This window comes from Poromitra crassiceps (genome assembly GCF_964638095.1).
Source record: "Poromitra crassiceps genome assembly, chromosome: 15".
NCBI classification, from domain to species: Eukaryota; Metazoa; Chordata; class Actinopteri; order Beryciformes; family Melamphaidae; genus Poromitra; species Poromitra crassiceps.
The window spans coordinates 32,127,281-32,145,172 of record NC_139634.1 but is presented as its reverse complement, the minus strand read 5'-3'; the positions used below and the strand labels follow the sequence as shown (position 1 = coordinate 32,145,172).

The 17,892-nt window shown below is 46.1% G+C and overlaps 1 protein-coding gene across 1 annotated transcript in view; it reads right to left on the bottom strand.

The window, feature by feature from the left end:
* Positions 1 to 12,408, bottom strand: part of LOC310789694 (connector enhancer of kinase suppressor of ras 2) — a gene marked incomplete at both ends in the record, with an annotated part of 82,124 nt that extends 69,716 nt beyond the window's left edge. Inside the window, one exon of the mRNA XM_083651352.1 lies at positions 12,345 to 12,408. Within this exon, the coding sequence (XP_083507478.1) occupies positions 12,345 to 12,408 (64 nt within the window). The remainder of the gene's footprint in view (positions 1 to 12,344) is intronic.
* Positions 12,409 to 17,892: the final 5,484 nt, after the last annotated feature.

Genomic DNA, 17,892 nt, shown 5'->3' with positions numbered 1-17,892 from the left:
CCTCCCTCCCTCCCTCCCTCCCTCCCTCCCTCCCTCCCTCCCTCCCTCCCTCTCTCTCTCCTGGGCAAGATAAGCCCCTCCTCCTCGCAAACGTGAGGGTTGCCAGGCGACCAGAGGAGGAGAGGCCTTCCAAGCAGAAGTGAGGGATCAGCAGTTGCTTCCCCTCAGGACACGGCACTGATGCTGGGCTAAGGAGCACACACACACACTATGTGCGCGCGCACACACACACACACACACACACACGCACACGCACACACACACACACACACACACGCACGCACGCACGCATGCACACACACACACACACCCACACACACACACACCCACGGCACACACACACACACACACACACACACACACACACACACACACACACACACACACACACACACACACACACACACACAGTAGCCTACATACGCATTCCACATGCTGACTGAAGAGATTGTTGAAGGCCATAATAAAAAAGACTGCATTTACAGCAGAATATGGCTCCAATAGAAACATGGTGTTGAACATGTCCAGCGCCCACGGAGGGGTGGTGACATCAACAAGCTCCTTTTACAACGTGAACTTTTCTGGATTTATACTTTAGACACAATGTCACCTAAGGGCCTCAATGAGGAAATGGATATCCGCCCCTTTTTGTGACTCTGTTTATCTAGTTATGTCCAGTTACTACATTAATATTGTTTCATGTGGAGTATTTCTTCTGGGTCTTTTTTCAAACTGTTGGTCCCTGGCTGTATGTAGTGCACCACCCTTTAGACAATCAGAGGCGCCTCCAGCGTGTCCCCTTACCTGATGGCCTGTCAGCCACGGTAGATGGGGACACCCTTTTCTATGTAGTCCTTCTAACTAATTTTGTCCTGTTTCTACTAGTCTCTCCTTTTTGTGTGTGGGAGGATGGTAGTGTCACATTATAATGTGTAAAATATTGGTTTCCACTAGTAGCTACTATGATTGGTATATTTATATATACTGTACATGTTTTTTCTGATTTTATGGAATGAATTCTCTATATTTCCATTCCCAATGTGAATGGTAGATGTGATTGCATTGTTTTGCTATACCTATTGTATTGACTTATGTATTTCTCCCATGCATTTATTTTACACATTATGTCCAGACACAGGTGTTATTCATCTCATCTAATTTCATCATGTGACTGCATCATGTGACTGTATCTGCTATATCTCTGATGGCGTCCTGCTGTGTCACTTTAGTCTGATGAAGAGCATCTAGCTGGAAACGTCACTCCAGTTGGTGCAATACATTTTGAAAAGGAGCCCTGCAGTGTGCGAGCAGTTTTTTTTTTTTTTAAATATTTGTAGTTTCACTGTTCCAGTTCAGCTCAGCACCTGCCCCTATTTGGGATTGGATGTGTGTGTCGCTCTCTTTTTCCAATAGAAACACCGTCAGAGCCGTGACTTTGCCACGTGTCCGTTAACACGTTAACTGAATCAGATGGACAAAACCGTGCCGGGGTTGTCCTTGGAGACTGGGCTCGGGTCAGAGTGGGCGTTTCCTTGGAGACTAGGCTCGGGTCAGAATGGGCGTTTCCTTGGAGACTAGGCTCGGGTCAGAGTGAGCGTTTCCTTGCAGACTGAGCTCGGGTCAGAGTGGGCGTTTCCTTGGAGACTGAGCTCGGGTCAGAGTGGGTGTTTCCTTGGAGACTGGGCTCAGGTCAGAGTGGGCTTGTCATTGGAGACTGAGCTCGGCTCAGAGTGGGCGTTTGCTTGGAGACTGGGCTCGGGTCAGAGTGGGCGTTTCCTTGGAGACTGAGCTCAGGTCAGAGTGGGCGTTTTCTTGGAGACTGAGCTTGGGTCAGAGTGGGCTTTTCCTTGGAGACTGGGCTCGGGTCAGAGTGGGCGTTTCCTTGGAGACTGGGCTCGGGTCAGAGTGGGCGTTTCCTTGGATACTGAGCTCGGGTCAGAGTGGGCTTTTCCTTGGAGACTGAGCTCGGGTCAGAGTGGGCCTTTCCTTGGAGACTGGGCTCGGGTCAGAGTGGGCCTTTCCTTGGAGACTGGGCTCGGGTCAGAGTGGGCTTTTCCTTGGAGACTGGGCTCGGGTCAGAGTGGGCGTTTCCTTGGAGACTGAGCTCAGGTCAGAGTGGGCGTTTCCTTGGAGACTGAGCTCGGGTCAGAGTGGGCTTTTCCTTGGAGACTGGGCTCGGGTCAGAGTGGGCGTTTCCTTGGAGACTGGGCTCGGGTCAGATTGGGCGTTTCCTTGGAGACTGAGCTCGGGTCAGAGTGGGCTTTTCCTTGGAGACTGAGCTCGGGTCAGAATGGGCGTTTCCTTGGAGACTAGGCTCGGGTCAGAATGGGCTTTTCCTTGGAGACTAGGCTCGGGTCAGAATGGGCTTTTCCTTGGAGACTGAGCTCGGGTCAGAGTGGGCTTTTCCTTGGAGACTGGGCTCGGGTCAGAGTGGGCGTTTCCTTGGAGACTGAGCTCGGGTCAGAGTGGGCTTTTCCTTGGAGACTGAGCTCGGGTCAGAGTGGGCTTTTCCTTGGAGACTGAGCTCGGGTCAGAGTGGGCGTTTCCTTGGAGACTGAGCTCGGGTCAGAGTGGGCCTTTCCTTGGAGACTGAGCTCGGGTCAGAGTGGGCGTTTCTTTGGAGACTGAGCTCGGGTCAGAGTGGGCGTTTCCTTGGAGACTGAGCTCGGGTCAGAGTGGGTGTTTCCTTGCAGACTGAGCTCGGGTCAGAGTGGGCTTTTCCTTGGAGACTGAGCTCGGGTCAGAGTGGGCGTTTCCTTGGAGACTGGGCTCGGGTCAGAGTGGGCGTTTCTTTGGAGACTGAGCTCGGGTCAGAGTGGGCGTTTCCTTGGAGACTGAGCTCGGGTCAGAGTGGGCCTTTCCTTGGAGACTGGGCTCGGGTCAGAGTGGGCGTTTCTTTGGAGACTGAGCTCGGGTCAGAGTGGGGGTTTCCTTGGAGACTGAGCTCGGGTCAGAGTGGGTGTTTCCTTGCAGACTGAGCTCGGGTCAGAGTGGGCTTTTCCTTGGAGACTGAGCTCGGGTCAGAGTGGGCGTTTCCTTGGAGACTGGCCTCGGGTCAGAGTGGGCGTTTCCTTGGAGACTGGCCTCGGGTCAGAGTGGGCTTGTCCTTGGAGACTGGCCTCGGGTCAGAGTGGGCGTTTCCTTGGAGACTGGGCTCGGGTCAGAGTGGGCGTTTCCTTAGAGACTGGGCTCGGGTCAGAGTGGGCGTTTCCTTGGAGACTGGCCTCGGGTCAGAGTGGGTGTTTCCTTGGAGACTGGCCTCGGGTCAGAGTGGGTGTTTCCTTGGAGACTGGGCTCGGGTCAGAGTGGGCGTTTCCTTGGAGACTGGCCTCGGGTCAGAGTGGGTGTTTCCTTGGAGACTGGCCTCTGGTCAGAGTGGGTGTTTCCTTGGAGACTGGGCTCGGGTCAGAGTGGGTGTTTCCTTGGAGACTGGCCTCGGGTCAGAGTGGGCTTGTCCTTGGAGACTGGCCTCTGGTCAGAGTGGGCATTTCCTTGGAGACTGGGCTCGGGTCAGAGTGTGGGCTGATGGCCGCAAAGAGTGGCAGCAGGCAGCGAAATAATTCTGCCACCATCTGTGAGTTTCCAGCTGGACTAAAGTGCTTTGGTGAGTGCAAAGAAACGACGCAACACTCGCTAAAAATATTCCCACTGTGAAATATTCATCACATCATGACAGAATATTCTTTAAGAGCGTGGCATTTTAGCTCCCCGGACCAGTACATAAGCCTTCAAGTGTTCTGCCGCCGCCTCGCTGAAATCCAGCCAGCGGGAGGTGTCAAGAGGCAATCTGAAGGAGTGGGGGAAAGGAAGACAGGGTCGACCTGGAAGCTGCAAGGAGTTCAGAGGCAGCTGAGGCGCTAGTTGACCTGAGAGAATCTGAAGTGACTACGGTCAATATTACTGTAAAAGAAGGATTATATGATGCTAACATGACTGCCTTAGCCTTAGCCTACATGCCCTCCATACCGTTTTTATCTCCACAATCAAATCCCTTTCCAAGTCTGGGAAGAGGAGAAGGCTTGAAAAGGTGCGACACAGCTACAGGTTTTTCACAGGGTATCTACGACGTATGGATTTGCCATTGTTAATATGCTCACATGCTGACATTCAGCCAACTATTTCAAAGGGGATTTTAATTGAAGAATATTATTCCTTTGGTTTTGAACAGTCGATTTGTAATTTCAACCAATTGCAAAGATGATAGCACTAATTGGTCAGCGCCTGCGCGTCAACTACCTGCAGCCAGAGCCGTGTAAGAAGAGTTGCGACATCTCCATTCACTCCAATGGACCAGTTTTTACTCTCAAGAGTTCCAGGAAGTAAGGTCCTGGATTAAGCAGCACTGTTGAGTTGGAGCAAAATAGACAGTTTGTGTTATACTCTGAAAGTTTTTTTTCCCCCTTGAATCAAATTGTACATTATCAGCTTTATTTTTGCATGCAAAAGTAGCGCAAGACCAATTCCTGGCTGTTCATTGGCTAATGAGTCTCGCATTTTGGTCCTCCGCTGACGCCACTCTCTCTCTAGACTAGAGGACACTACCTGTCCTGCAGCCACACTTTATATACTGCAGCAATCAGGAAATAAGTTAAAAATATTTCTTGCTTGCTTGGATTTGGATTTTTTTTAAATTCCTATGTATTTTCACCATTTTGAAGGAAACATTTCTCAGTTGTGGTTCACACCTAGCCTCGTCGCCATCACGCTATCACAATGACAATACATAACTTATTAGCTCTTAGTGCTACAATAAATTATTTTTGTCAACATTTTGTCAAAGCCTAAAATCCAGTGAACCTATTCACCTTATGTAGAAGAGACAGTCTGACTTGAGAGACTAACAGGAAGTGTAAAGGAAGGAAGAACAATCGGAAGTTCTGATTGTGTTTACACTTCCTGTGACTCATAAACCTAGTCTGACGCATATGTGAGTCAAACTAGGTTTGACCAGGGGAGTCAAACTAGTTTGAGCAGGTAAAACAATCTCCGTTTTGAACAGGAAGTTGTGACACAAGTGGGCGGGGCTACATAAGGTGAATAGGCTCAGTGCCACGGAGATGTAGACTGCAGCTTGCAGTTTAATCTTTAAAGAATGATTGATTTTGAACCCTAACCCTAATTACAGCATGATAGCTTAGCTTAGTGTGCTAACAGCTTGAACAGAAACATACCCTTATCTTCAGTATGATAGCTTAGCTTAGTGTGCTAACAGCTTTAACAGAAATATACTCTTATCTACAGTATGTTAGCTTAGCTTAGTGTGCTAACAGCTTGAACAGAAACATACCCTTATCTACAGTATGATAGCTTAGCTTAGTGTGCTAACAGCTTGAACAGAAACATATCCTTATCTACAGTATGATAGCTTAGCTTAGTGTGCTAACAGCTTGAACAGAAACATACCCTTATCTACAGTATGATAGCTTAGCTTAGTGTGCTAACAGCTTGAACAGAAACATATCCTTATCTTCAGTATGATAGCTTAGCTTAGTGTGCTAACAGCTTGAACAGAAACATACCCTTATCTTCTGAAAGTCCTGTCTAGTAGTACAACCTTTAATTCAGCTGTGTGATCCTTAAGTTAATGGTCCTAAAGCTAACGGCTCTCACAACCACATGCAGGTGCAGCAGAATCAGCCCAGTAAAACATGTACGTGAACACACACACACACACACACACACACACACACACACACACACACACACACACACACACACACACACACACAGGCCTCTCTGTCTGAACGGCCGGATAGAGAGGGTGCCTTGATATGATGCCATGATGCCTCACTCTCTCTTCCACACTCCCTCGTTTCCTCCCCCATCTTACGCCTCTCATGAGCACTCTCTCCCTCCCCCCTCTGTCTCTCTCTCTGTCTCACTCTCTGTCTCCCTCCCCCCTCTGTCTCACTCTCTGTCTCCCTCCCCCCTCTGTCTCACTCTCCCTCCCTCCTCTGTCTCTCTATCTGTCTCACTCTCTCCCTCTCTCTCTCCCTCCCCCCCTCTGTCTCACTCTCCCTCTCTCTCTCCCTCCCCCCTCTGTATCTGTCTCACTCTCTCTCCCTCCCCCTCTGTCTCGCTCTCTCTGTGTGTCTAACTCTCTCCCTCGCTCGCACTCCCCCCCCCCCCCTGCTCGGGGCCATGAATCAGAAGGGGATGTGTGTGTGTATGTGTGTGTGTGTGTGTGTGTGTGTGTGTGTGTGTGCATGCACATGTGACTGACTATGTGTTTAATGTGTGCGTTGCTTCTTCCCCATCTTATGACATGTGCTGTGACTCCGACACCATCACATCTGGTATCCATGACTACCGATGCCCCACTTAAAGCTGCTGCTCCAGTGTGTGTGTGTGTGTGTGTGTGTGTGTGTGTGTGTGTGTGTGTGTGAGTGCATCCATACACAATATATGAGTGCAAATGCTTCGCTGCATTTCTTTGTGTATGATGGTTGGTGAAAGTGTGTGTGTGTGTGTGTGTGTGTGTGTGTGTCTGTGTGTGTGTGTGTGTGTGTGTGTGTGTGTGTGTGTGTGTGTGCGTGTTGTGTTTCCCCATAAGTCAAACTTTAATCTTTAATGCAGCTGAAACTAGAACAAGCACACAGTCAGAGCCCCTCCAACACTGACTTTCTAAGCATGTCAGCAGGAGACTAAATCGGGGGTGGGGGGTGGTAGCTGGTCCTGGACACTCCGAGAGTCCAAATAACATGTAGGCTGGGATTCTTCTTACAGTGCATGAACCAGGGTAGGAAATTAGTGGGGGCTCGGGGCAAAAAAACCCCTAAAAAAACGAAAATTGCCCTTGGAATTGGGATGATGGGGGCTTTTAAATGCCCCCTAAAATAGTTTAGTGTACTTTAACGTTATTCTGCATTTGCAAAGCACGACTCGAAAATCGACAGCTAGGCATCCGTACCTCCACAACCCCCACCCCCTCCTTCTACTATAGCGTTATTTACCTCAGTGACAGGCAGCGCAAGCTAGCTAGCCAGTTAGTTCACTAGCATTAACTTAAGAACATGGAACATTTTTTAATACACAAACCACCCTCTGAGTCACAACTAGAAACAGATCTACTGTAAATGATATAGAAACAGTTGCTGAGCCGCTCGTGCTCTACCCTAAAAAAGCCATCAAAGAGTCTACTGTGGATATATGCTTTTTGTCTTTTGCCATAGGGCATGTTATTTGAAGTTTTTGCCAAGTACATTAATAACATGCCAGACAATCAACAGTGTTGTAGAGATAGGAAATGAGGATGTTAAACTGTGATTGTTTATGAACTTTTAGAAATAAAATATGCTTAGATAAGAGTCACTGATTGGTCTGTCATAGGTGCAACTTAGGTATTTCCCAACATTTAATAAAACTGCCCTGGAAATAATCCAAAATGCCCCCGAAAACATATTTGACAAGGGCACAAAAAAAAAACTTGTTAAAATCTACCCTGGCATGAAGCATTTCTCATTGCAATGTTAGGCATCAAGGAGACTGGCCATCTCAGACCTGTGTTCCAGAGCTGAAGCAGAAACAGAGCTGAAGCTGACATTCATCTGAAGTTCTACATCTCACGGGCTCCCAACGTCCCCCTGCACTGAATGACACATGATCGCATTCTCTGTTTTCCATTTCAAATGCCCCAGATCATAGCCTACATTAATTACTCCGCTCCGTGCCCGAGTTTCAGTCTCACATTCGGAGGCTCTAGGGTCCTAACACATGAGCGTGGAAAGAGACCACGTTATTACTGCAGGAACCGGTGCTGCATTGAATCTCTCCTCTCTCTGTAGTAGGTTTGGATTTGCCATCACCTCGTATACCAGATTCCCCAGAGCACGCGGTGATCATATAAGGTCGTTATACAGTACAACACCGGGGAGCTGAGAAGAAGCGGTCCCCGCTCCTTCGCTACCCCACACATTAGGCACAGATCTGAGTGCCACATTGCACATGAATTGTGCGCGCAAAACACACACACCCGTACAGACACACACACACACACACACACACACACACACACACACACACACACACACACACACACACACACACGTAGAGGAAACTCCTCCGTGTGGGCGTGCAAATCAAAACAAACGCCGATGAGTCATCTTTCTGTGAGCCTCAGCAGTGTTCTGCTGCTGGAGCAGTGCTTCCACAGCAGCCAGAGAGACAGTAGAGTCTGCGAGGCCTGCTAGCTAGCTGTGTCATTTTCTTTTTTTTACCATGCTGGAACTGTTTGAGGTTTTCTCCTCAAGACTGCAGAGTATCCTTCCTTTCTGTCCATGCTCTCTAATAGGACGGTGCTGCTGGGCATGCGAGAACAAGCTTTGTTATCTACAAGATCAGGAGAAGGTTGGTCTAGCTTTGCTATTTTCCCTTTTTTTTGGGTGTTGCAGGTGAAGGATGGGGTCCAAGGAGAGAGTGCAGTCCTAAATCTGTCCGTCTGATGAATGTCTGGACACAGTGCCTGATACTGTCAGCTCCTAGATCTCTATCATCCAGGCTATCTTATAGCAGTGTTATAATGATGCTGTTAATCTCACAGGGCTAGCTAATTCAATGGTGAATGGTGAGGGGTGGGGGGGATACTTTGCAAAATGTATATTATCCCTTCAAATAATGGAACAAAATAAATTACACACACAAAAATCAAGTGCCAAAATCATTAAAAAAAATATAGACACCAATTATCAAAATAATCCTGTGTTGTTGTTGTTTTTTGGGCTTTCTATCAAATGTAAAACTGCAAAAGTAAGAGAAACCTAACCTGGTGAATACAGATAAAACATCATATAACATGATCACCAAATAATTTTATATCTCAAAATTGTCACATCAGCAACATAAATTAATTAATCGATGTTTCATGTGTAGGAGGCTTTAGGCTGGCTAGCCAGATAGCCAAATATGCTTCCACCTCAGGGAATTATTTGTCTGAAGGGACAAACCAAAGTTTGACACCTAAGGTTTTTCATGCACCTGGGCAGCTCTGTGTTCTTGGTGGCTCAAACTTATTGAGCGTCCTTGGGCTTAATATGATGTACACACCACCATAAATGGTTCAATGAAGTCCTCTGCTTTCACAGAACACAGCTTTTGCTTTCTGCCTGCCTGCCTGCATGACTGCTTGTCTGTCTGCCTGCCTGTCTGTCTGTCTGCCTGGCTGCCTGTCTGTCTGTCTGCCTGACCGCCTGTCTGTCTGCCTGTCTGCCTGACTGCTTGTCTGCCTGGCTGCCTGTCTGCCTGCCTGCCTGTGTGCCTGCCTGACTGCTTGTCTGCCTGCCTGCCTGTCTGCCTGCCTGCCTGCCTGCCTGCCTGTCTGCCTGCCTGTCTGCCTGTCTGTCTGCCTGACTGCTTGTCTGCCTGTCTGTCTGCCTGTCTGTCTGCCTGACTGCTTGTCTGCCTGCCTGCCTGCCTGCCTGCTTGTCTGTCTGCTTGCCCGCCTGCCTGTCTGTCTGTCTGCCTGACTGCCTGTCTGCCTGTCTGTCTGTCTGCCTGCTTGTCTGTCTGCTTGCCCGCCTGCCTGTCTGTCTGTCTGCCTGACTGCTTGTCTGCCTGTCTGTCTGCCTGCCTGCCTGCCTGCTTGTCTGTCTGCTTGCCCGCCTGCCTGCCTGCTTGTCTGTCTGCCTGACTGCCTGCCCACCTGACTGAATCAAATTTGGCTCGTGATGCAGTCGGCTGCGCCGTGAGAAAAAGATAATATCAGTTTCAAATTTGTAAGCGAGCGTTTGTGGATAGTGCAAGAGCACAGCTTTCAGCTAAAGGTGTTGCCATATATAGCCTATTGAGACAACATCTAGACAACTATAAAGGGCACGCATTATGGAAGAACAAGCCTTACAGAAAGAAATACATGCATTTCCCATGTGATGACATATTTTTGATCACATCTGGAGCACCTGAAAATGTTCCAAAACCACACATTCCACATATTTTGCCCATGTTATATCATGTGTTAAACATGGGATTTTTCCACATTCCACAAATTCATTTAGTTGGCCCTCCCTCCACAAAAGAAAATAATAATCGTTATTTGACCAGTGTAGGTGAGGGCAATTGTTTACCACACCAATTTGTCTCATGTCTGGGTGCATTTAAAGTTGCTTCTACTAGACTTCTAAACTTCTCCTGGTGGCACTGGTCCCCAAAAATGGCATGTGGACCGTTGAATCAGTGTGTGAGATGAGGAACCTCCAGAGGCCATAGCAAGGCCTGTTATATAAGAGTACAGTTTTAATAGTATAGCATATTCTCATTTATGAGAAAATAAGACCTTATGTCATAGACCTGCCACTGAGAGTCTAGAGGTCCCATGCCCCATTATCTAATTTTATTTGACTCATTGGATTGATTCATGAAACCTTCTAAATCCATACATCTACTAAATCTCCACAGCATGATGGCTTTCCACTTTCTCATCTCAATCGGTCAGTAAAACTATATTACTATATACTGTATTGTCTTCTACGTGTGAGTGTCCTGGGAACTCCCATTTTCCTGGGAGCCTGTCTGAGAAGGGAAGTCAGGGGGATGACCTGTGTGGAGATATCTCCTCATGACTTGAGTTCTGGCACGTGGCATCTGACTCATGAGCCTGACTGGTTCATAACTCAGCTTCTCTTCCTTTATTGCATGGTCCTATAAGTTGGCTATACTGAGAAGTCTCATCAACTCAACATTGTAGCAATAAGTTGCTAAGTGTTTTAGCTTCAAATTGGGGGGGGGAGGTTTTGAAAAGGCAAATTTTCTCTTTAAAATCTTTGATCACGACCACAAAGTACTGGCAAAATACACTAAATAATATCGTTTCACATAACCTGTATTGGAAACACCGTCTATCTGCATATGTAACCCATTAGAGTTAGCTCATGCTTTGTTCGTCCATAGGTCACTCAGTCATATTGTATATAAAATACCCTATATGCATTTCCATGCAACAAAAGTCTACTCACACTTTACTTGTTATGAATGAAACGTGCCTGTGCCCTCTCTTAATGAACGCTGCATCACCACAGCAAAGCTTTCCAAGTGAACACGCCACGGATCAGAGGACGCAGCCATAACTCCACCGCCTGCTGACTGTGGCTGAGGAGGCCAATTATGAAAGCAGGAACATCATCACCATCAGTCAACATAAAGACATCCTCACCCAACCAAAAGGAAATAATCTGGTAACAAATTGTATATGGAGACTATACAAAAAGCAGCTAAACTCTAAATCCCAATAATATTATAGGAATAATATAATAAGTAAAACAATGGGAGATAATAATATCATGAAGCATGTTAGGGTCACTGCCACTGAAGCACTGCAGACAGGCTAAGTGTCTATGAACATTATATAGGAACATTGCAATTGTTGTTTCTTTTGGGTATTATTACATGCATGCACGCACGCACGCACGCACGCGCACACACACACACACACACACACACACACACACACACACACACACACACACACACACACACACACACATACACGCACGCACGAATTCGTGATTACTCATTCATACACTGTTTGAAGGAACGGTTCCCGCGCCATGAATAGAGCAACGTTAACGCGAGTAATCGGTCCGTTTGCCTTATATGGCAGGCAGCCGTGCGCTGTCCGTGGTGCTGGATCTGACTGTATACGGCTGGCGGTGCATGGGGGCGGGGGTGCATGCAGCTAACTACATTAATCACACACACACACACACACACACACACACACACACACACACACACGCACGCACGCACGCACGCACACACACACACACACACACACACACACACACACACACACACACACACACACACACACACACACACACACACACACACACACACACACACACACACACACACACACAGCAAATGAACTGGTGATGATGGTTGCATGTAGCCTATAGGCTATACTGTAGACTTGCAGCATGCCATTGACTGGCAGAGTGGATTGGAATGACATCTCCCAGATTCATTGATGAGCTAGGCTGCTGCAGCTACACAGTCATCTCGCATTCTGTCATCAAGCGCACCCCTCGCCAAGCCAAGCCTATAGCTATGGCTTGGATGACAGAATGCTGAGCCTCCACTCCCTGCTTCTTGGGGACATTTATTTTACTGCACTGCTTTTAAACGCATCCACTTACTATTACTTTCACCCAGCTGACACTATCCAGTTAGATCAAACCACACATCATACATACAACATGCATGTTTGGATTAACATTAGGCTATTCTGAACACACAGACACGCAGTGTGGCCCTCCGCTGCTCACCACCACCACCACCACCATCCTCATCACCCTAACCATAACCATCGTTATCTAGCCTGATGCAATGAAAGGAATGCCATCCAAAATTACCTTTCATCCAGTCCAGCACTTGCTTTGGTGTCCATTTACTTATAGGTTCCATAACCAAAGCCATGGTGTCACAGTCTCTCCGAGATGAATAGCACAGGACTCAATGCAGGCGACATAAAAAGGACTTGTCAGTCACATCTGGAATGACACGGCGGGGAGTCAATCTGAGAAAAAGAAACGCTAGTCAGGTTTATTCTCTCCATCAGAGCATGGCCGCCTGCAGAAACGGTGAACGGGATGCGGTGGTGCAATCCACACTCACACACACGCACGCACGCACGCACGCACCCTCCCTCCTCTCTCTCTCTCTCGCTTTCTCGTGCCTTCCCGCGCTGTGAGAAGTGGATTCGGTGGGCGCGAGGGATAGAGCGACCCCTCCCCTCCCTTCACTCTCTCTCTCCTCCCGCCCGCCTCGCTGCAGCATCACAAGGGCCACCACTCATAATACAGACCCAGGGAATGGTGCAACAACGCACACCATATATAGGGAGGATCTCTCTCGCTCCCTCTCTCATACACAAGGAGAGAGCGCCTTAATTACGACATAGAATTAAGTAGCTCAATGAATTTCAGAAGGACAAATGCCACATACTTTAATATAGGAATAGGCTACCATGAAGATATTATCAGTACAACATATTGTTAACAAGTGCGACAATAAACTCTGAACATTATGTAGGAACGAACGCATATGCCCCCCTCCCCTTCCCGGTTTAACAAAGAACTGGTTGACCCACGTGCGCTATCACCAGAACAGGTAGCTGATGTCAGTACATTTTCTATGTTGGTTCACCACCTATGAAAAAGGGGGAAATCGGCATCGGCAGCCAAGCGCTGCTGCTCCGTGTGCTCAGCTGTGAGGAACAGCGCCCCCTGCTGCGCACCTGGCACACAGGTGACGTCATATGGATTACAGCAGCCCCACTCGAGACATGCATGAAATCGGTAGGCAGACAGAGTAAGCAAAACATGATAGATAGATAGATAGATAGATAGATAGATAGATAGATAGATAGATAGATAGATAGATAGATAGATAGATAGATAGATAGATAGATAGATAGATGGGCCTCCCCAGGGGGGCTCCAAGCAGTCTCAGGGGAGCCTCAGTGAATGGAAGTGGGGGGAAAAATTACATTAACTATCAAAAGGAGATCACATAAAATAGCCTAAATGTGTGTAATTTGGATAAAGATAGTTCAGAGATGCATGTTGTTAGATACATTGGGGGGGGATTTTATTATTTTTCCCACCTTCCCAGTCAGAAACTAATAAATGCTTGTTTATTTGGTGTAGTCTGAAGTACAGTATGTCAAACATGCAGCAATATCAGGCTACCTTGGATCAATTATTGTCTATGGCAGGGGTGCCCAAACTTTTTTAGGATGAGAGCTGCTTAGGCTACAAAAAATAAAACTGGTGTCGAGCTACTTATTTTCCCCATGTGCCCCCCAACATATTTAGCACATTTTAAGAGTATTATTATACTCTACCGGTATTACTATATATAATTATTACTATATTACTATATATAGTAGATATATACTATATATAGTATATTACTATATATAAGTATTATTATACTCTACCGGTAGATAACGATCTACCTATTGGGCACCCCCGGTGTATGGGATCAAATAACAAAATCATGATCTCATAGGCTTCCAGGAATTGAGTGAGGGAGACTACTTTTTCCAAGCTTTGTCTTGGGGGAGGCCCACAGTCTCAGACTTTGAAAACTCGTGTTGTATCTGGTTGTATCGCATGTCAAGTGTGTGTGTGTGTGTGTGTGTGTCATGTTAAGGTCCTGGGGAAATGTGCTATTGTTGACTGTCACAGGTTTGATCCTCTCCACACCCTGCACTGTCTGCTTGAGCAAGAAACTAAACTACCACGTGTCATTATCTATGATCCTACAGGCACAATTAATGTCATATATGCACATCTACTATTTTAGTCCACATAGGCCCAGAGGCTAAGCTACTGTATGAAATTTAGGTCTGGAAGATGAAAACATACTAAGGTGACCCCCCCCCCCCCAGGGGCCATTAAAACTTGTCTATACCATATTTGGGATTTCAACACAGAGTTTGAGAAATCATGACACCATAACAAAACAGAGATTATGGATGATCTGTGTTTATTACTGAACTGATGCAGTATACAGAAAATACCCCCCCCCCTCCCCAGGGGCCATTATAAATTGTCTATATCATATTTGGGACTTCAACACAGAGTTGTTGTTTTTTTCTTTATTTTCTCTCTCGATGTATAAGATGTACATTATTATTTAATCCATGTATGTACTATGAATGGGAATGGGTGATTGTGTGTACATATGTGTGTGCACTATAGTATAAGTATAAGTATGAATTTTTAGATGAGGAACGTAGATTGTCACCCAGTGGTGGTTGAATACTTGTACTACCTGAGCGCTTGAGTGTGCATAGGTGAGAGTATGAATGTAATATATCGTCCGTAAAATGCTATGAAGCTAAAGTGGACGATCATTGCTCTCATTACTTTTTAATTCGCTTATTGTCCATGTTACTGTGTTTGAATTGCTGTAATAAAAAAATAAGTATACCAAAAAAAACAGAGTTTGAGAAATCATGACACCATAACAAAACAGAGAGATTATGGATGATCTGTGTTTATTAATGAACTGATGCAGTATACAGAAAAGATGATTTGAACTGAAAGTGAATAGCGTTAATGTGAATACTTCCCATTCAAACAGATAGGGTCGCTCCACAAAGTAAAAAGTTGAAAAGTCATATAAACAAAAACATATGGCACTCATTAGTTGTGTTTATGTTCTCTTCTTGGGCAAGGCAGGCTACCTGTTAAGGGTCATGTGTTTGTTTCGTCCTGGTTTAGAGGAGAGAACATTTATTTATTGTAATGGTTTGGATTAAGTAAGCATTCACTCTCAAGTTCTGCATGTGGTGTATAACCTACTTTTATGTTTAGTTTGAGAATAGGATAGAATCAAATAGCCTACTTTTTCCCCACAACATAACTTTTAGTTAGAACAAAACAGTCACATAATCATGTAATAATGATAATGCAAAATTAAACATGTTTTGTTTATTGTAAAATAACAAAACATGTATACACACACACACACACACACACACACACACACACACACACACACACACACACACACACACACACACACACGAACACGAACACGCACGCACGCGCGCACACACACACACACACACACACACACACACACACACACACACACACACACACACACACACACACACACACACACACACACACACACACACACACACACACGTTTTCTAGTAACCATGTGAAATTCTAATACCGGTAGCCTAATCAAAAGATAAAAAGAAGAAGGGTAAAAAATAGTGTTTGAGTTCTGTTTGTAAGCACACAAACACTGGCACAGTTTTAGTAGCGTTAGCGGACCAAAGTCAAAGTTCAGAAGAGATTTGACCTATTCAGTGAGGTGATCAAACAAACCGTTTTTTCCACAGCTAAAGTTGATCAGGCTTCCATGGCTGTGACCTCCCTCCTCCTGTTCCTCCCAGCCATCTCCTCAACAAAGTCAATGGTGGGCGGGACCACGGTGCTCAGTTTTCAACCGGCTGCGAATGTCACAGCCATGATCTTGAGCTCTCATTGGCTCCTGTCTGCAGACACGTCACAATCATGATTAGAATTGATGATCGGACGTTCTGATTTCATTGTCTAGCAAAGGGGACTGGTGAAGAAATCTGCTGAATTCGAGCGTTCGTCTGATTTTGACATCAAAAAGGGTACGTACGAAAGTGATTTCACTTTTCGTGCCACGACGTGTCGACCTGTTTTTGTTCGTATTCGTTAGAGACCGGGGTCAGCGAGCCTAGTGACCATGCCAGGGTCGGCAAATCAGAGGTTTGAAGGAAAAGTTTAGCTGCAGCTATCCATTGGGGAAGCTATGCTAATGCTAACATGCTAGCAGATATGGCCGCCCGGGCCTGCAAGCTACTGTAATGTAGGCTGTCTGTGTGGTGGCCATTGTTGTGATACAGCGCTTACCGGTTTGTTTACTGTCTGCCTCTCACTGCCGTAAAGTTAAGGCATGCGTTTCCTCTGTGCTATTTCTATTTCTGAATCTCCAAGCTGTTACCCTGGTGGCGTAACCTTGCTGAAATGACGTAGCCACTTTTTGTTCACCAATTCGCTTCGTAGTGTTTCCATAATTTGACTGGCCATGCGCAGTCAGCCTGCCAAAATAATAAGCCTCCTTGATGCTTATTGGCTCCCAACATTCCCGTATGTGACATTGTTTTTGATCAAAGCCTCTAGTGTTAATACGAACTACATTTCAAACTTGTCCACCGCCGTTTCAAGCGATCTGTAACCGCATTTACTTTATATTTACTCACAGCTCTGTCTTTCTGTCTTGACTCTTGCTTTCTCCAACTCGGTTTGGTGGCAAAACTTGTAACGTTATGTCGTATTAACACTTGGCCTCAGTCACTTGCTCATTGTTTTAAACAATATATTACCGGTATGTCAACAAGTCGGATATTTATCTTTGGGTGTCTTTTTTTATTTTATTTTTTTACATTTCCATACACGTTTGTGATTATGTTGAATTGTGGCTATGGCTGATTTCTGCTCTCATGAGAAGCCTTCGTCTCACTGTGGAAGCCTGTCCTAATAGTTTACTTGACTAGACTAACTTTATATGTTTAGGGAGTAGGCTACTCAAAACTAGCTGGAGGATGTTGAACTGCTTTGCATTTATTATTAGCCCGCTGGCTGTCAAAAGAGCCGTACAAATATTAGATTTTATAAAACTAGTCATATGATTTTGACACGTCAGAAATTGTTGTTAAGAAACATTTCCATATTAGTTTTTTCCATATTAAAATCTATTGGATTGGATCACAATAATTTGTTACCTAATACTAGCTTGATACAGTCATTTTGATATTGATGTTACACAGTAAGTAAGCTGACACAATGATGCATTTGTCATATTACTTTTTTCATTTCACATTCACAATATAGACTATTACATGATAATGTATTGTCATTTAGCTATAAACAGTGTGCCAAAACTGTGATTTGCTTCTGAATTTCTGGAAGCATTTCACCCCTGTGGTATTGTTTATAGAAATGTGCTGCTCACAGTCACAGTTAGCTGGATTGGTGAGTTTGGTCATGTCCAGCCTTAAAACACCATGTCACCCCGACAGGGTGCTATGAGCACTGAGCCAGGATGTGTACCACCAACATTGCGCTAACCTAGAAGAGCAGAGGTTTTGCTCTGCCAGCATGGATGCCCCCTTCCCCTCCAGCAGCACCATGGATGCCTCCTTCCCCTCCAGCAGCACCATGGATGCCCCCTTCCCCTCCAGCAGGACCATGGATGCCCCCTCCCCCACCAGCAGGACCATGGATGCCCCCTTCCCCTCCAGCAGGACCATGGATGCCCCCTCCCCCACCAGCAGGACCATGGATGCCCCCTTCCCCTCCAGCAGGACCATGGATGCCCCCTTCCCCTCCAGCAGGACCA